The 21,225-nt window shown below is 36.5% G+C and overlaps 1 protein-coding gene across 1 annotated transcript in view; it reads left to right on the top strand.

Annotated features, from left to right (window-relative positions):
* Positions 1 to 15,659, top strand: part of LOC139692877 (uncharacterized) — a 52,090-nt gene extending 36,431 nt beyond the window's left edge. Inside the window, exon 6 of the mRNA XM_071591189.1 lies at positions 14,011 to 15,659. Within this exon, the coding sequence (XP_071447290.1) occupies positions 14,011 to 14,176 (166 nt within the window). The 3' untranslated portion in view covers positions 14,177 to 15,659. The remainder of the gene's footprint in view (positions 1 to 14,010) is intronic.
* The last annotated feature ends 5,566 nt before the right edge of the window (positions 15,660 to 21,225 follow it).

The following is a 21,225-nucleotide window of genomic DNA, read 5'->3' as shown; positions in this document are numbered from 1 at the left end:
AGTTAACGCTGCCTACTTCGTGGATGTGCTGCAAAGACTCTGAAAAAGGGTCATCAGGACGAGAAAAGACATCTCTGCTACCTGGAAACTCCATTACGACAACGCACTATGAGTCTGCAAGTTCCTGGCCAAACACCAGGTACCAATGCCTCCTCACCCCCCCTATAGTGCGGACATAATCCCAGCAGGCTTCTTTTTGTTCCTTCAGATAATGGCACCCCTGAAAGGATCCCATTTTTCATCCATAATAGACATCCAATCAGCCATGATGAAGATCTTGCGTGAGGTCCCCAAAGACGCCTTCTAGGGTGTGTGTACCGGTCATGGTAGAGTCACTGGAAAAAATGTGTTGAGGGCCAAGGACAGTACTTTGAAGAATTTTAAGTGTTTTTGCAAATCTGTTCAATAAATTGCTTAAAAAAATTAATGCATTAATTTTGGAACCCGTCATGTATTAGGGAATTGGAAGGGTGTAAGCAAACCATGGCTTCCTTAAGAAATTGTAACAATATCATTCACATTGGCAGTGAGGGAAAAGCTAGCATTCTAAATGCATTCTTCCAAAGCATTTTCAGAAACGATGTTGCCACCACATATCTACCATGAACAATACATAAGCAAATATAACAGCGTATGAACTAGGAATTGTCAGATTGCTCAAAGAGATTAAACTCGGCAAATCCCTGGGTCCTGAAAATATTCTGGCTAAGATGTTGAATGATTTAGCTCCTAACATCGCTCTGTAACTCGAAGTTATATTTAACAAATCCCTCACAGAGCTTAAAGTCCCTAAGAATTGGAAAGTCGTGCAAATAATGCCTTTTTTTAAAGGTGGTGACAAGGAAGGCTCCAGTAATTACAGATTCATTTCTCTCCCTTCGATATGTTGCAAACTTTGGACCATACAATTGTCAGTTCCATAATGAGATACCTTGATAGCATTAAATTTTTTAAGTAACAATCAGCATGGATTCAGGTAGACCTACTCATGCGAGACCTAATTAGGATTATTCACGCATGACTTTATTTTATCGGGTGAAAGTGATGAGCAAGTGGATGCAATCTTTTTGAATTTTCAAAAGGCATTCGATAAGGTTCCCCAAGGTAAACTAGTTCATAAATTGAAGTTTGCGGGTATAAATAACATTGAAATAAAAATAGGGTTGAAGACTTTCTATCAGAGCGGAAACAGGATAGTCCGTGACGGTGCTAGTTTAGACAGCATACGAGTGACCTCGGAAGAACCTCAGGGAATTCTAATCTTGCTTGCTTGTTGCTTTTCTTGATTTTTGTTGACGATTTGAACTGCGAAGTGAAAAGTGATATTAGGATGTTCGCAGATGACACGGTTATTTATCGGGAGATATCTTTGGATGAGGTTTGCTTAATTCTAGCACAGGATCTACTGTGGATTTTGAAATGGTAGTTGTCATTAAACCATAATCAATGTTTGGTCATAAATTTCTTTAAAAGATCAACCGGACAGGTATTACAAACTAGCTGAATTTGACCAAATGGAATTTATTAGGCACATTGTGGGCAGGAGTGACTGCAAGGTAAAGTAATGTTGTTGCCATGCTCTTGTAAGCCCTTGTTAGAATGTGCTTGTCGTGTGTGGGATCCGACTGAAAAAGGCCTCATTATTTATTTATTTATTGATTTTATTGGGGTGAGATCGAGACTTCATAATCCTCTCTTCCACATAACCCCTTCACATTACATTGAAGACAATTGCAAACACCCCAGTCCGAGGTAGAGGAAAATTCACCTAGTTGGGAATCGGAACACGCAACCTCTGGGTTGGTATGGGAGGGCATTACCCCGCCGTCACCAGGGCTGACAATTGAGAAGGGCATAGTAAATTCCTTCTCAATTTGGTTAATTGAGGAGGTTCAACACCGGGCAGCCTGTTTCATTAAAAATTGTTACAATAAACAAAGAGTGTCTCAGAAATGCTTCTGGAGTTGGGATGGGAATCGTTAGAAGAAAGACAATTCAATACTTGGTTGAACATACAAAATAAATTCAGATCTGCATATTTTAGTGCCAAGGTCTCTCAAATTATTCTGCAGTTCGTTTTTTGAAAATTGGTGTTACCATTTTTAAACTGAATGGAGCACTGCCTTCCTCCGCCTTAACTCATCATACCGTCTCCTTGTACTTCACAAAGTTGGCAATGAATTTCAACTGGCCTGTGATTTTTTTTCCAGTGGAAACCTTAACACAGATTGCACTTCACAACTCGCAGTATTTTCTAAGTAAGTGCTTATTTTTACGGTTGGCATTGAGCAAATTGGAAGAACCACAGTCTGCACACTACCACAACAGGATGCATACTGAGTGTAGGGACATTTATACACCCAAGATGGTGGCTCTAACTCTTCTCACTGTCACTTTAGGCCTAAATGATGGGCAATTTTAACGTCATGCCTGATTTTGCATAGTGACTGTTGAGAGCAAAATAAAAATATTAGCCCAGAAAACAGGGAAGGTTTGATAACATTAGGTAACTCTCATCTGCTTTGTAACAGGAAACTCAGTCTCATTGATAAGGAAGACAAAGTGTGTAGTTGTACATGCCGAAGGCCCTTATGCCATATTAATGCGAGTTTGTCACATTACAAGACCATTCACGTTCGTCAAAGTGGAGAAATGCTTGTTTGTTGACTGTGTTCTATAAGAATTCATTACAAAGAAAAGAATGTGATACCAGTCCTAAGGATGCTTTCCTGTACTCCGGAAAGTATAAGTAAGGATATAGCATCAAGCCATACTATGATCACTCTTCATCTGAACTAGCCCAGGTACAGAAGCCCAAGGCATATGATCAATATTTTATCCCATTACTGTTAATTTTCCAAAAGAATAGTCAGCAATGGTAAAGTTATGTTGTGAAAAGTCCGGGGTAGCTTCTGCCATTAAATTTTTTAAGTTTTTGTCATTTTAAATGCCCAAAAAGGACTTTAAAAAATTTTACTATGAATTATCATAATAATTTATCCTATACAATGTTAGGTTTACCTATGTTGCGGAGTAGGCCTCTTATAAACACCACGCTCTCATTATCTTTCTTGCAGAATATGGTGGATGTACCCTTGTTGTATGGAACAACATCTTGCATATTTCTAGATTTTTAAATATTTTTCAGATGAATAGATGACATCTTATAAATATTTCAAGTCTGTAGTCAAGGACCGAGGCATTTATTTCAAAGAGTGAGTAAATTTGTAGCTTTATACAACTCATAGCTGGAATGAAATCATCCTTGAAAATAATGGAGTGTGATGATGGGTCAGCTCCGATTCCTTTCTGTTCCATTGTTGAATTATTTTGGTTCACAGTTTGGATTCTATGAGTTCTGGGGAACTGATCAGTGTTAGGAGAAGTAATAGTACCTTTAGGGGAGGTACCAACAGCTGAGGGTAAAAGAAGCTCAATTGTATGCAAAGATGTTGTCATGCTACTAAAAGTTACACATTTCATATTAATTTCAACAAACAATCTAGCATCTCCCTCGCCTATTTTGCTCAAACTTTGTATGAATTGATACCAATTTTAAACTGACCCCTATGAAATAGTTTTGTGATTATAACTTTTTCCAATTTTATAAGCAGTTGCAGATTTCATCAAAGCATCAACGTGCATTGCCTGAAAGGCATATTAGCTATATCTGCAAAGCCACATTATATGCAATAAAATTTATAAGAAAATCATTTTTAACAGATTGAAAACAGAATGTACCCCTTCCAATTTTTGCTCATTCCTCAAATTTACAAGAAACTTTAATTAGTTTTACTCTCCACATTCTTCAATTGCTATGTGGAATCTTTTGGTTTTAAACTTCAAATGGTTTTTTAATTTGCATTTATGGTTTTTGATGCTCATTTCCAAGGGAAAAAGGTTCCGTTGCTTTTACCATGTGTATCATTATCACTTGAGCACAAAGAAGCACGCAAGATTAAAAATAGCAGGTTCATTGTATATTATGGGATGATTTAATGGGAGAGAGTTGAAGTGTAAGCAGCACATCCAGATATTTACCAGATGTATGATCCCTCTGATTAAAAGATCCAACCTTCCAAATAGTGGTTTTTTTGTTGATGCAAGAGAGATTGGCTGGAATAAAATATTTTAAAGGAAGTCAGATAACATTGCCCAAATTGTGAAGTGTCCCCGTGTATTATCCTCTTGTTTCATGTACCATGCAGCAACAAACAGTTGAAATTTTCAGAAATACTCATTTTTTTGTGAAGATTTGGGAAGTGAAGTAGATTTCAAGGGTTTTGAAGTACCATTGTTATCAACCTGAAATTTGGTTTGATCAGTAAGGGTAGACCTCACCTAGTAGTACTAAGCCCAATGGCATGTGAAATTCAGGCATCAGAGTAATAAGGGGGCCAGTTCCGTTCCCTGTAACACCTATGGGTTTCAAGGAATATCTGGCACCCAAAAAATCATACATCTTGGGTGAAGCTGAGGTTGCCCAGAGGCATGCCCGGAAATCAAAATAAACCCAGGCCGTCCAGTTATAGCCCAACACTCCAGTGTCCAATGGTCAGCCATGTCCCAGGCTTTTGACTTTGAAGTAATTATTATGTATCTTTTTTAATATTATCTAATATGAATGAAATAAATGTTTTTCAACCTGCAAAAAAAAAGTTTGGAAAGTGCTTAAGTATTGTTGATCATTATTTTTGTGTCAGGAAAATTTAGGGAATTCTGGAGTCTGAAATATCGCAACCCTGTATTTACTTTTCATTGCATTTCTGCAAATCAAAAGATTCCAGTAATAGAAATTTATAATAAGTGAGAGCAGTATTATTATTATTCTTCATGGACTGTTAACTGTCATAGGTTCCAGTTAACTTATGTCCCATAGTATCTGCATAAAAGATTAACTTTTGTGACACATTGAGACATAGTTCCAAGACAGATCCTTAGGTCCAAGATGGAAAATTTAAGATTTTCACCAAGAAATGTTTTCACTAATGTGGGCAGAAGTTCCTGTGTTTCTCAAATGGCATAAGGAGTCTGGCCAGTGTCTACCTGGGGATCGAGATGGTGCGGGGGCTAACGTACTGGCTTCCCACCCTGAGGGCGCGGGTTCAAATCCCAGCGGTGTTGAATATTTTTCAGTGGTATCTCGATCCCTACTTGAGGTGCTAGCTTGAGTTGCGGGACGTTAAGCTGCGGACCCCTTGGCGCCTTTCGTAAAGAGTCAGCTAATGCCGACGCTGGGTTTCTCTCCACCCTTCATCCTTTCCTGTCCATCCCCTATGGTGCAAATGACCTTAGCTGTCGTTCGCCTCCCCTAAAAACTGCTACTACCAGTGTCTACCTCCTAAACTTGTAAACATTCTCTGGGTTCATAATGCCAGAATATTTACTAAAACACTCAGAACCTTGATGACATTAATTTGCCAGTATAAAGGGAATTCTTCAGACAGTAGTTCCTCAAGGAATACAAAATACCATACTCTTTGGGCAACTTCTTTGTAGCTTTGCAACTTGTGTGGCTTTGATGTAATTTGATGTTTGGAAAAAATTCCAAGGATGGTCCTCTTAGCCCTAAGTAACTAGCTCATTAAGTGAGGAAACTTTAGTGGCATGCGTTAATCATCAAATATAAAGTGATAGGTCATTGGGTAAATAGAGGAAAGAGGAAGATGTGAGGGGATCGAGTTGGTGCGGTGGCTATCATACTGGCTTCCCCCCCTTAAGGGCCCAGGTTCAAATCCCAGTGGTGTTGAATATTTTTCAGTGGTATCTTGATCCCTACTTGAGGTGCTTTATGGAGGGCACTTTGAGTGAGTAAACTGTCCGTCGGGTGGGATGTTAAGCTGCGGACCCCTTGGCACCTTTCGTTAAAAGTAGGCTAATGCCGATGCCGGATTTCTCTTCACCCTTCATCCTTTCCTGTCCATCCCCTATGGCGCAAATGACCTCAGCTGTCGGTCACCTCCCCTAAATACTACTACTAGGTAGATGTGAATGGAAACAAGAAATATTGAGTGGTTTCATAAGTAACAGAAGATGTGAAAGGGAAGATTCAGGGTAAGCCAGAGATCTCAATTAGATACTAGTCACTGAGGAAGCTATAGTAATAGAAATTAGACTTGAGTTATTTTGAGGACCTTCTAAATGGTTGAGCAGAGGTGGCTTGGCAATGAAACTTGACATTCAATAAGATAAATAGTGAAATAATGGCAATGATGAGGGATGATTAATCAGAGGATGATGTATTGCTGGAGGGTTCCCAACTTGAAGAGGGTTGTTCAGTTCAAATACCTCTGAAATTTGAATCAGAAAATGGCACAATTGGTAATGAGAAAATCTTGATGGAATTCTATGCAATCAGACAGAAGACCTGATATGAGCTGAATATGTTCAAATGTAGTTTAAGGGACTAATGAACTAGACATACTTCATTCCTAATGTGGTGTATGGTGAGGATATGTAGACATTTACAAAGAGGGGGATATGTGAGGGGTATGATTGGCTAGACTCTTATAGATTGATTAAGAAGTGAGATGGGAGGTGAAGAAAATAAGAAAGCTAAAATTGAGGAGTCAAGGTTTAAACGGTGCATGCACACAAAGAGGAGACAAGAGAATATAGAGGTGAGGAAGGTGTTTGAGATGAGAATGATAGAGGGAATTAGCTCCGGGGGAAGGCAGGGATGAGATGAAAAGGCATGTTGGAAAAAGAGGAGCAAGTATGAGGAGAGGATTGGAACAATATTGAGAAGAATTGACTGGACAGAATAGGCTCATCATGTAGCCATCTGTTGTACAGTTGGAATTAGTCTGGATATGTATGTTTATAGAGAAAATGTCATTTGAAAAAAATAGTTTTTCATGTGTAAATGTAGAAGAAACTTTTCTCATTTATGGTGGTGGCTTTATTTTCTATATATTTTACCAATATTTGGCATCCCTCATATTGGCTCTAGTTTCTCTGTGATGGTGTTCCTGATTTTTTCATCCTCATTTGAAAGCACCTAAGTGGCTTTTTACATGAAATTTGCATATCTGGAGTTACCTTTGCACCAAATCATTTGTTGGGATATCCCATTATTATTACTTATTATGGAACTTATTTACTTACTATGTTCTGGGCTGCCATATGTATTTTTACCTTCTCATTAAATTATCCACTACATTTGAATAGAAAGTAATTGCATGTATGGGATATTTCTAAGGCAACTAAATAAATAAGAAAAGTAACCTGAATAAATATAACCATATTTGTTGTACATTAACAACTCTCATGAAAAACATTTTTCTCCTGGAGAACTCCTTTATTTTGAAATAAAAATATAGCGGCCACCCATGTGTCCCATCAGAGGTCTATGCACACAGACCTGAATTTGAAGGTTTGGGTGTGAGGATTGATGAGAGTGGTGTGGTATAAATGAAAATGAGATACTGTAATTCAGGGGATATCAGATACATTAGGTTCAGGTTTTATTTTCATGGTTGATTTCAAAGTTAAACTCTTCATGTTATTTTTGTTTTTTATAAAACCTTGTCTTTCATGAATAGCTCAGAACTGAAGAGAACTGTCTGAATGGCAAGATTTACTCCATGCAATCAGTGTTCAACTATGTATCTAACTGACGAACATGAACTTACATCCAATAACAGACTATATTTTAAAAACATTACTTTAAGTATGTATTTCATGTATTTTCAAAACCCACATTTTTATGGATCATGAATTTCTTATTTATACTAATTGCTAATGTATTTATAAGTCCAATAATAAAAAGGATACACTTAAGTGGTGGAAATTTAGCAATGGTAGCACCACTTTTTAGTTAGTCTGAAAAAAGAAAGATATACTTAGCTGTAAGAGGAGCTAGCTCACAGAGGACATTAGGAATATGAAAAATATGAGTATTCCATAATTTTCAGAACATCTGTCGAGCGAGTACAGAAACACCCTTCATCTGAGAATATGCTCCATCATGTCAAGAAAATGCTTTTCTGAATGAGATCCTAAATGCCAAATAATTTTAATTAATGCTGCATTAGGTACATCTAACAAGGAATAAGGCAGTAGGCATGTATTATATACCTGGTTTGTATTTAAAGTATTGGGAAAAATTTCAGCGAAATGGAGTTATTTCAGATGTTGCTACAATGCCTCAAAATTGTTCATAGTACATCAGTTGAGTGTCGATGCACTTTTGCCAGCTGCTTTTCTACAACTCAAAGGCTCTCTAGTAGGTGGATTCCAGAAGGTCCTTCAGGGTATGCGTGCAAAAACTTCTTTGAAGGCACTTAGAGCCCCATGGTGGTATCCTTTAAGGAAGGATTTTTGGGAATAGGAAATATAGTAGAGCCTCGTAATATGAGCATGATCCATCACATGGTCTTTCTCATAAATCAAAACTCTCGTTTAGTTAATCATTTTTTAATGTATAGTGTAAGGTAAAACACGATTACGACTGAAATGCTAAAAAATAAATTTGTGCAAGGTTTATTCTAGGAAAATTATGTAGACATTATTTAGGATCGTGGTTCACATTTATCTTTTCTTTTATTGCGGAATAAAACCACGAGGAATTCATATTCCATTCATATAAAACAAAAAAGAATCAAAATAATTAATTTATTATTTATGATGCATTCATAATCATGTTTACAAGACATTTGTTTTTACAGACTCTTCAAATTTTTTTAAATGCAACATAGTATTACCATTGTCATTACATGCATTTTTAGCCTTATTAGGGTGATACTTCTCAATATATGATGAAATAGAAAATTATAGTATTCATCTCTCCCTCTATTGCAGAATGAACCAACCTCAAATACGAATTCGATATGTATAAATAGACTAATTTAAGTAATTATTTTATTATTTATGATACCAACCCAATTCTTTTTGGCTGGAAAACTGTTGAGATACATTTGCTTTTGCCCATTCTTCAAAATGTTGCATAAATGCCACCCAGCATTATCATCATATAGCATATGTAACAACTGCCATATTAGGGTGATGCTTCTTAATGTACAATGCAACAGTTTCCTTTGCTTTCAGCATTTCTCATGTTGCCCTAAGTGATTGTTGCTCTGATGTTTCCTCCTCAGGGAAACTCTCCTCAACAACTTCTTCCTGTGAAATTCAATGGAACTCCATATGCTTTTCAAGAATCAGCTTTTCCTTGTTCTTGAGGATAGTACAAATTGTTGATATTATTAAACTGTGCTTGAAAAGTCGCAAATAAAATGCCGAAACACAAATTTGGACAAATGTACAATCACTAGTGACACTACAATGCTAGTGGAACTGGTGCTAAACAGAAACATAAACAGCCAGTGCTATCGCTCCAGGCATCCTTCTCTCCATGCAAAAAGTAGCTGGTTAACTGAGTCGTTTTCGGGGCCGATGTTTTTGCTTGTTATGCAAATTACTCAGTATCTAAGGTGCTCACTAAGTGAGGTTCCGCTGTATGAAAGTATGTGTAGATTATCTGAATGATAAAAAACAAAAAGTTAATTAATTCTTTGAGTAATAAATGTCAGGCTATATAAAATTAATTCATTAGTACATTTTATTCATCTCTATATAAAAAAGTTTAATGGGAAACTCAGTGATAACTGAAAGGATTAAATTCATAAAATCAAGTTGATGGCCATGACACCTGATAAACTGAAAATCGACTGCTTCCAACAGTATTGGATTTTGTTAAATAATTAAGTTGTGTGTTTTTTCACGCTGAGCTTTAAATAGGCTCCCTCTCATCTTGATTCCAAGGTCATAATCCTTTGTTGTCTGAAGAAGGCAGTACAGTATTACCATATGACATAAAATATATGTGTGCTTTTTTGTGTATATAGTATCTCTGATATGTGCTGTTGATCTGTGGCAAGGGAATTCATCCGAGTTTGTTTATAAAAAGACAGATTATTAATTTATTTTATTTATTTTAAAAGAAATAGATTTTTAATTAATGAAATTTCATTATTATAAATTAATAATAATGATGAGCCAAGTACTCCTAGAATATAACATGAGCATCAACTAGGAAATCTAAAATCCTTGTGTGTGGAAGAGAGAAGCTGAAGGTATCACAATTCAAGGAGTGAAAGGATTTACTGTATAATGCCTATGCAAATGGGAGTCAGCTGAAGAGTTCTTCCTTACTGAGTAAAGAGTTTCGGGGAAAACATAAACAATGAAATGGAAGACCAAGATGCACATTGAGGGTAAAATATGGCAATATTTAATCAAGTTAATGTAGGTACCTGATTCTCATGGTGTTGGTGTGATGGCTTCGGTTAAGAATGACAAATAAATGTCAGCATTTTCCATCCCTTCATTATTTACATATATATATAACTTTAGGATGGTTAACTTGTAATTTTTTCTTGAATTAAATAATGCTGAGGAATTAAGGTAAGCCTTAATTGCTCATAGAAAAAAAATAATGAATGAGGTACCATTTTCTTCTGGAAAACAAAAGATTTTTTTCACTCTCAAATAAATGTGACACATTGCAAGAACAATTTAAGATTTTGACTGAGGTTTTTTATTACAGATAGTTGCTATCAACATATGTGTTCAAAAAATATTTTGATGATTTAATAGCATAATTACTATTAGTTGATATTTTGACTGCTGATAAATTGGCATTCTAGTGTTCAAGTAGGAGTTTAGATGAATTTTGTTACCACAAAAACCTCCATGATACTTATATATACTCTGTGAATCATATTTCGAGAAAGTGGATGGTAAAAAGAGGAGAGTGGTGAAAGGAGGGAGAGATTTAAGAGAGTGAATGAGAATGAAGTTCAAGGGGGAGCAATATGAACAGAGGACTTACTCTTTTGGTCCAAAAACTAGAGAAAGGGAGCTCTAGGAGGGGAAGTGGCCAATTGGCCACCACCACTGAAAGAAGAGGATACTAACAACTTCCTGTTCGCCTCACCTTAGTTGTGATCTGCTTAAGAATCACATCACAGTCCAAACACTACTCCTCTGCTGCTGTGGAAGTGGAGCCATTCATTTTAGTTGGGAAACTTTTCTATCCTGTATAAAATCATCTCGTGTCATTTTTTCAGCGAGCACGAACTTAAAAAGAGTTGTACGGAGCAATATTTGAAGTAGCTGCCACCTATTTTATTTATTTTGTAATTTCTGTATTATAAATTTGTTAGAGAAACTAATTTTTATCTAGTATAAAATTTGGAAAAATCTGTCCACAAGGCTCCATCAAATCAAACATGCCTGTGTAGGCAGCCATTGAGTTGATTAACTCTCAATAGTATAAGTCAATCCTCCCACAGGAGTTCCCTGCTCAATAACAGAGAGTGGGGCACAATATAATTACATCTCTGGATTCCCTGATTAGAGGGATTTCCTGAAAATGAGATTGTTAAAGTAGGGGACAATCATGGTGTGATTGGTTGAGAATAAGTTGTGCTTATCATCTTTGCAATGGGGAAGTGAGACTGATGCTAAGTGAATACTACCACCCAAAACTCTTTATGACCTGGAACATCAGTACAGGTCAAGGGCAAGGCTAACTTTTGCCACAAATGTTAGTATTGTGCATGTAGAACCACATTTAAGGATAAATATATGGTGGTGATTAGAAATCAAGGTGAGATTATAAGGTTAAAGGCAAACTATTAAATTGATGAGCATGGTATTTCTCATCATTTATTTATTTAAGGTGAATATTTTCCTAATACAAGGGGGGTCTGAAAAGTTTCCAACCTCAAAAATTTCAGAAAAAATGTCTTGTATCTTTGTTAGGTCGGAAACTTTTCAGACCACCCATGTAAATTACAGATAAAAGACTGGTTGTTTTTTCCTGTTTTATCATCATGAAAATACAACTTCTGATTACCAGTGATGTGTATATTTTCATTGTTTGTTGTAAATAATTTCTGCAGTGGAGCTTTCATAATTAATTATGCAGGTGATGTTCTTGTATAATAAAGAGAAAAAAATGGCACACTCATTTCTGTTCCATGGGTCTAAAAGATATTTTATTTCATTTATAGTATTTTGTTGACCATTGATTGGTAATTCCTAATAGTATGGTGAATATTAGTCGTGCAAAAAATAATTGAAAGAATATGTAATTATAAAACAATGTACAGAGAGCTTAGTAAGAAACTTAGGCCAGAAACTAATAAGAAGGCTAAGGAAATCTTGTGAAAAGATCAGTGCAAGGGTAAGGAAAAGTGTCGGAGACCTGGAAAAATTGAAGTGCTATGAAGTGTAAGAAAGAATTGTCAGGATATAAAGAAGGAAAAACTACCAGCTATAAGGATAAGGTAAGAAAGTTATTGTTAAAACCAGTAGATATTAAGGGAAGGTGGTCGGAATGTGTGGAAGAGCTTTGTGATAAAGAAATTAGGCTCCAGTTTAGAAATAGAAAGAGAATGTGATATTATAAAGGGCAGCTTGGATCCAGGAGTAGTAGACAGTGAGATAGAAAAAGTATTAAGAGAAATGAAGTTAAACTATTAGGAATAGTTAACATCAGTGCAGATTTACTGTTAAGCTTAAGGAAAAATGGAAGCTTGGTAAAAAGTAATGTGACAGTTTATGAGAACTATAGAATGATTAGTTCAATTTCACAGGCGGCAAAGTAAGTTCTAAGAATCAGCAACAGAAGGTTTTAAAATACTGCAAGTAACTACCTATTAGAAAACAGTTTGGGTTTGGAAAGGGAAGAGGTATTCATGATGACATTGCAATGACAAGAAAATAAGTAGAAAGGAGCATAGATTTTGACTGGGCATTCATCCGAGTAAACTTGATATAGTTAATGGAAATATTACAAGATATAGGAGTAGGCAGGACAGATATGCAACTATGAAATGTGTGTATGGATCCAATGGCGCAGGTAAGGTTCGATTAAGGATACTCATGATATGCACTGGTAGGCATGGGAGTGAGACAGGATAGCTTGTTATTGTCAGTACTTTTCTACATATATGACGAGGATATCTTAAGGCTGTCATACGAAGGGCCTGGCTGGAAATAAAAATGAGAGGTGGGATGATTTAGTCAATTGATGATCAACCAATAGAGTGTGTCAAGGGATTGCATTTATTATTGAGCACTTCTCAGGAACAATGTGAGAGGTATGGTGTGAAGATTAATGAAAAGAAAAAAAAAGGAATGAGGTTCTTGAGAAGTAGAAAAGGTAAGTTAAATATAAGGTTGAAGGAAGTTAAAGTAGGGGGAATTAACAAGGGCAGGTTCAGCAGTTCATGTATTTGGGCTGAGGGAAAGGATAATAGTGGGGAAATTTCATTGGCAAAAGAGGCATTTGCAAGAAGAGAATTAGTGATGATACACTGAGTATGGATCTGAAGAAAAGATTGGTGAAGTATTAAATATGGAGCATAGTGCTTTATGAATATGAAAACTGTCTCTGGGGCAAGCAGAGGAGTGAATTGGAGGATTATGAGTGCTTATGATTATGAGGCTGAGAATGGAGGAAACAAGTTGGACAGGAAGTAAGTCAAATGCTTAAGTTTTAAACAGGGTAGGGGAAGAATGGAAATAGTATGGGGCAATCAGAAAAAGTGAGAAAGGGAAATAATGGAAGTTTTTGAAGGATGTTGTAGACTACGATAGAAGGAAGAATGTTGGGTGACTGGGGCAGAGGAAAGGAAAGAGAATTTTTAGAGTGCATTAAGTCAGGTAAAAGTTACAAAGGAAATCATGTATGACAATTATGAGGAAGTGTCGGTGATACATGGCCATATTATCTTTTATAGGATAGGATAATGTGTTCTCATAAGTAGATGTGGGAAACCAGCTGGAAGAAAAGCTTCTGCTGATGCACAAAACAAAACTACCTCATGTATTACCACTGTCTTAACTGTCAGCAATCAATCAATTAGTTCATTATGAACTATGAATGTTGGAATTTTTTTGTTTACATTCATTCATGCAATGTGTCTTGTGTATACCTTTTGACTGTCGTTCTATGTTATTGTGTTTGAAACTAATAACTCTATTTTCCTTTCTCAGGTTACACATGCAAGTGCTTCGAAGCTCAGGGAAGTGCCAATCATCGAGTGATATACTTCCATTAGTACAAGTGCGGGACGTTATGGAATATATGCCGCAACTAAAGTACATGTTTGGCAGAATAAATAATGATGAGAGCCTTAGCAAAAGACAAAGAACTAGCTAGAAACTAGTTTGGTTGTGGAATTAATCAACTGGTACATAATCACTGTGAAATTTTATTTATTTATTTCCTCTCTGCGTTTTCTGAGGAATGTGTTAATATTTTGTTCTTCCAAAGCTAAAAAAAAATCATTCAATGGCTTTAAATGAAGTCCTCGTATGTCTTTGGAGGGTTTATTTATTTTGTATGTCTTATTATTATTTCTTGTAATCAGAATTAAATCAGGAACGTAAACTTCCAAGTATTAAATTCATGACAATAGAAAATGGTTAATGTGCTGTATAGCTTTCCAAATATTTCATCCTGTGGATGTTCTTTACATCATCAAAGCTTTTAATAATTCGAAAACATTTCACATGAGAAACTATCTAGGGGATGTGTGGAATAGAATTCACTCATTTCTTCTAGTTATTCAATTTAATGACCACCAATAATACATGTTGTTTGTTCACAACAGGATAACTCACCAGGATAAGACTGCTGACATGAAACTCCAATAACTAACATTTTTATATTTTTGGCATTATAACTCCTTGAATCAAAATTCAGATTGAAATATTTCTGTATATTATTGTTCTCAGAGTTGGTTGTCTGTTAAGGACCAATGTATGTTACTATTTCAATGTGTCACAATATGTGCATACCATTGTTGAATTTCCATAAACTCAAAGGCATTTCAGAACCAACTAGGGTAATTGATTTTATCTTTATAAACTATTGTTTTGAAATGTTGGTTGTGAAATGAAATTACAAATGATCAATTAATTTTTTAAATAAAAATTTATGTTAGTCAATGGTCATGCATTTATCAATCGTGTGGTACTGGATCTGATTTATAAAATTGAGTGCTAAATTAATTCTACCCCAGAGGTATGCATTTGGTGATCATTGAAAAATCCTGGCATTTATTTAGTACCATAACACCATGCATAGTGATACTACAACCATTAAAAGCTCTCCCAGATGTACAAAGACTTTGACTCAAAGATTCTTTTTATTTCCATATTTTATATTTGGTGGATGATTCTGTAACTTAATTTTATGTTTGTATATCTTCTTGTTTACAGTCAGTTGGAAAATGTTCATACAGTGTAAATATTTCATTCACCAATGAATATATTCATGCCTCAGATTATTCAGATGACACCAATATTGCCTATCACCCAGATAAATACTATTATTTTTATGAACAAATTAGTATAATTATTATTTGTCATTGAAGTTAGGTTTAAAATGCATCTCTCATTGTCCTTTTGTTGTATCAAGCTGACTGGCTTTCCTTGAATTTTATAATGAAAAGTTTTTTGTAATTAATGGCTGATATGTGAAATTATTTAAAACCCCAGTGCTGTAATTACCATATTGTTCTGAATATAGTCCTCCAAATGCAGTCAACTTCCCCCATGCTTTTCAGGTCCCACTTCTAGATAATCATCTAACTTCTGTTATCTATCAGAGCTTTATTTTTCAGGATCTGTTTGTGAGACTGAAATAAAACTAAATACTCAACCAGCCACTGAGACTCATGCTTTTAAATAAGGAAATAAAATGCACCCCTTTAATGTTTCCAAATTTTGAAAACCTCAGATTTAGTACATATGTGATATTAATAATATTCTCAGTTTTCATTCATTGATAATTCATTAATTTAAACATTGAATGAATACTCTTAATTTTAATCATCCAGAAACTATAAGGTTTTCCTCCCTGTTGTACTTAAAAATACCATAATTAGAATGCAATCACTGTGGTAAAGATGTTCTGTGGTAATGTTGTGTTCTTGAACATCATCCATTGTGTTAGCTCTAGCTGCATTTGGAAAAATGTAGCACATCTATCTATAGCAATTCTATAAGAGTATGATAGGCCTTATTTTAAAAAAATTCAAAGTCCTTATTTAAATAGTTAATCATACTCATTGTTTTATTTTGTTCTCTCTATTCTGCACCTAGGTGGTTAATAAAACCACTTTTTTTAGTAATCATTTTATGTTTTTCCCAAAAGCATTGTTAGTTATTTGAATGCACCAAAATGTGGACTGACACACAAAGGGGATTCAACAGGATTGTAATTATCGTAGAAAATATACTTTATCTGAGAAATGAACCCGTTGTAGAAATATTAAAGCTGAAAGTAGTTTCTAATTATGACTGCATTGTACACAACAAGTGGGAAGCATGGGGTTGTGATATTACATTCCTTTTGTTATTGTCAACCTTTTTGGCTTAGCTGACCCCTTGCTTGCATAAAGTCTTACACATTTTTTAGGAATCATAAGAATACCACAGGAAAATTTCAAAGCAGTCTCCTAATTTGAAATCAACTTCATACTCTCCGACGTTTTCTACTGATCTTTTGTCATAACTGTTTCATATTCAGAAGAGTTTAGATGTTGCTTTTTGTATTTGAGAGCTTCAAGTGTTCACTAAATAAATAAACGTGGTATTATTTCAAACAAAAAAATTATTTACTGTATAGTAAAGTTTTTTTGGGTGAAAAAATACATAAATTCATTTACTCAGTAATCATGAATTTTCACCAATTTGAGGCTCTAACCATTAAATGCTTCAAGTGTTGTGCACCATCAGCATTTCCATCATAAAACATTGCTTACAGCCTCTTCCCTCTCTAACACTAAATCCCTTCCTTGCATTCCCTGATTTGTCTTACACCTAACATCTATCTTAAGGCTTTGGTCATCTTCATGGTGCCTTCCCATGTGTTCTTCATTCCCTCATGCTCATAAGAAATTTATTGTGCCAAGTCCATCAGATTTTTTTATTTCTTTTGGAACACAAATTTTCCTTTCCTTGTATGCTCAGGAAAATGCCTTGTTTCTCACCGTATCTGTCCATTGGTGGTCGGTATCCACCTTGTTTCACATTTTGAAATTTCCTTTTCTGGTCTGCTTTGTCAATGCTCCATGTTTCCGATCCATGCTGTACAGTACAGCACACATCTGTTCAAATGACTATTATACTTCTTCCTTACTGTCCTCCCCTCTTTGTGCATAGCAGTTCCCTCTTATCTTATAAATTCCTCTTCACTTGGTTTCCATCAAGCTTCACATCACTCCACTTCTGACCCATGTGAAAGGTTTTACTCATCCCAGTGTCTCTCCTCAAAATGCAGCATCTGCCTGCATATTCTCTCTTTTGAATACTAAGACTACGTATCTTTATGCTTACTAACAGTTTATCTCTGAAGCGTGCTGTCCACCGTATGCAATGACTCCTGCAGATCTTCTGGATATTCTTCTATGACTGCAAGGTCATCCGCTAAGAGGATCATATGAATTTATTCTTCATCCTCCTAATTTCCTTGATACCTTGTGTGCTTATTTTATGTTTTTGTGCTGATAAGAGGTGGGCACACTTGGTCTTATGCCTTTATTTACTTATGCTAGTATTTTGCCTCCTACTTTCATAGGCATTATTTCAATTACAGTGACTTCATCGGTGGTTGTATAGTTGGTGTATTATTCCTCTGCCATTGGAAGCCATGCTAAGTGCTTCCAGCCCAGAGAACATCTCATACCACTTGATAGTATCACATGTATTCATCATGCCAATGAGTGCATATCACTATTCCATATTTTATTTGCGTGTGACAATGGACAACATTCATTGTCCCTCACACCTCAGTCCTCATTTTTTTCTTCATTGCAATCATGACACACTCGTCAGTCTGGCAAGCTTTCTCTTTTTTAGCTGTCTTAAATTATTCCAAACAGGCTTTCCGTGGCTTTATCCCCTAGCAACTTGATAATTTTTGCAGATATTTTCGCTCCAGGTACCATTGTCTCTGTAGGCCTTCACTTCTCAATAGACTGATCCATGGTCACCTTCATTCACCTCACTCTCGCCTTTGCTAGACTACCTTCCAGGGGTGCCATTTCTTGAGACAACCCTTTGATAGACGCCTTCCATCTGCTGGATGTCTTCATCTTCTGTTAGTATTTTTTCCCCATTGGAATCTCTAGCAATTATTTTTCTTCCTCCAAAGTGGCTTCATGAGGTTGTACTTATTCTGTTGTGTTTCCCTACCTAATATCCCTACCACTCAGCCCTTCCTGAACCAAAACTCTTCCAAAATTGGTGAACTGCTTTTACTGCTTACATGCCTCATCTAGTTTATGTCCCTCTGTTTTAATATTTATCTTAGCCTTTGTATTTCTTGATAATCTCATTACCTTCCCTTTCTCATGGTTAATTCTCATCTCATAGCTATCGCTCTGATTCAGTAATCTATTTAGTAATGAATACCTTTGGTTGCCTGGCTAACTAAAACTTTATCATCGACAAATCAAACTAACTTTAAAGAATTCCCCTCATACTTCCACTACAGCTGTTCCTATGCCTCTGTAACCATTTCCTCTGCACATATTTACTTAAGAGAACAGGTGATGATGAAAATCCATCTTACTCCCCTGCCTAACCCCAACTATCCATTAACTATCTAAATTTGGGCAGCCTGAATTTTGTACAGGTTATCAATAATTTGCCTATCTCAAAAATCATACTAATACATTCTGGTTTTAGTCGATGTTCCTGTATACTAGTGATCTTGTTATTACCCTGACATCACACTTTCTCATCTTCTTAATGGAAACTGATTTACACCTAAGTATTCATTTACTCTCATCTCCATCCTCTTGTTGATCATGCTAAGTAATAACTTTGCATTGAATGAAACCAAAATTATTCTTGCAGTCCCTGCATATTGCTGCTTTTCCCATTATTAGGGCGGTATCAGTACTGATATAACTGTCTTCTGGCTTAATTCATCTCTAATAAATGCTACAAATGAGCCCATAAAAACTCCTCCATCCCCATTTCTATAAATTCTTGAGTAGTTCTGTAAGGACTATACCTATTCTCACAGCATTCTTTGATTTCTTTTGATATCTTTTCATATCGCCTTTTCTGCAGTCAAGTATTTCTGATCCTACAGGGTCGCACCCAAAAGTGGTAGGACTGATTTTTTTACAAGAATTTTATTGACGATATACTTACATCGACTTAATAATCTTCAAAGTATGCTCCTTGAGCTGCTACAAACTTAGTATAACGTTGCTCCCATTCCCCGTACGCCCGCTGGAAATTTTCTTTGGGAATGCCGTTGATGACCCTCGTCGAAGCCTCTTGAACGGCCTTGATCGAGTCAAAACGTCATCCCTTGAGCTGTCTTTTCATCAGGTGGAAGAAGAAGAAGTCCGGTGGTGCCAGATCGGGAGAATAGGGCGGGTGCGGCAATGTGGCAACACCGTATTTGGCCAGGAGCTGTCTGACGACGAGCGTGCCATGGCAGAATTTTTGGCACCATCATGGCGCACACCTTGCGCATGGCCAAATCCTGTGAAATAATGCGTTGGACGTTGAATGCAGACAGACCCAACTGGTCTGCAATTTCTTCACTGCTTAAGCGTCGGTCTGTGCTCAGCAGTGTCCTCACCCTGTCCACATTCGTGTCGGTTCTTGCCGTCGACGGCCGTCCGGAGCGATGATCGTCTTCAACGAGCTCCCTACCCTCTTTAAACAACTTGTGCCACTCAAATACTGTGGAACGGCTTAAGGCAGTGTCCCCATAAGCCTGCTTGATCATATCGAGGGTCTCAGTTGCCATCTTCCCGAGTTTCGCACAAAACTTCACGGAATAACATTGCTCTAAATTCAGATTCATTTTGTTTTTCGACGCGGACCAAAACTTGCTTCACTGAAAACGGTGTCCTCATTCAACGACAGCCCGCAGGCGGTTGAGGTTGGTGTCGGTCGGTTGCTAAGAGCCCCCTCCACCACTCCGTTCGCGCCAGAGAAAATCAGTCCTACCACTTTTGGATGCGACCCTGTACATGAATAATATACAAATAGAGCTACCTTTTGTTTGGTCATTGTAAGTATTCTTCTTAAATGATATTAGTAGAGGCAATGCAAGAACATATGAAATTAATTTTTACTCCACAGCTGACGGTGTCATCTCTGTATGCACCAAAATATTGTGATACTGGGGAAATAACAAATTATTTCCTCCCTAATTTCAAGGGGGGAAGACAGTAGTCCCAATGATGTGACTATGGAATGCAATTTGAACCATGTGAACCCTTAACATTTCCTTTTGTGGTACGAGGGTATGGGGATGTAGATTATGTTGTTTAATCAGGAAAACCTTGAATTTCTATCATTTTGAAAGTTAATTCTCTTTGATTCAATTAGGTTTACTTATTATCTACATGACATGAATAAATTTGCATGATAAATGGGCTGAATTTGGCACATTTGCACTACTGGCAAAATTTTATTCTGTTGTCCATGAAGTAAAATTAGATATTTCTACCTTACTATCAACACACAAAACCATGACTATCATGTTGAGTTGTCACTGATAAATTGATAGCAGAAGTGGTCAGCTTTTAGAATCATCAGCGTAAATAATGAGCACACCATTACTGAATGTTTGCAAGGTCATTGATATATAAAAGAAAGAGTAGGGGTTCTAAAATAGATCTCTGAGGAACACCTTTTCATCCAAGAATATTCTTCAAAGAAACTTATGAGGAGGGAGCATTTACACTGACAAATTGGTTTTTTATTTAGCAGCAAGAATCTCAACCACTTGGTAACTTTACCAAATATTCCATATCAGGGAATTCCAAAGAAACTGCGGGAGATGCCGCAACAGTAACTTTTAACGGAGTCATCCGCTAATGTGCATTTCAATGCAACAATTTCAGGGAAGTTTTTTCACCCAGTTCCACGGTCAACACCAGGCCGGTGCCGGCGATCAGCCCATTTTTCAGCCTTATTTCGGGCCATCTACAAGTGGGGGTCAGAACTAAGAGATATCTCCCCTCAGAACACAGACCTCCCAGCTCCTAAATAAGGAGGTGGAGGAGGGTAGTGTGTCTTCCTGGGAAAGGATGCAATTTCACTTCAAACCGAATCTAGCTAGCTTCAAATGCAGTTGAGTTTTCTGTGATGTTACCCTATTGAATATTCCATAAATCAGCAATGGCACTTAGAAGATGTGTGTACGGCTGTGACTCAAGAGGAGGA

Source organism: Hetaerina americana, unplaced genomic scaffold (assembly GCF_022747635.1).
Source record: "Hetaerina americana unplaced genomic scaffold, ioHetAmer1.1.p SCAF_43, whole genome shotgun sequence".
In the NCBI taxonomy this organism is placed as follows: domain Eukaryota; kingdom Metazoa; phylum Arthropoda; class Insecta; order Odonata; family Calopterygidae; genus Hetaerina; species Hetaerina americana.
Note: the sequence above shows the minus strand (reverse complement) of the source record. Positions and strands in the feature narration are given on the sequence as shown.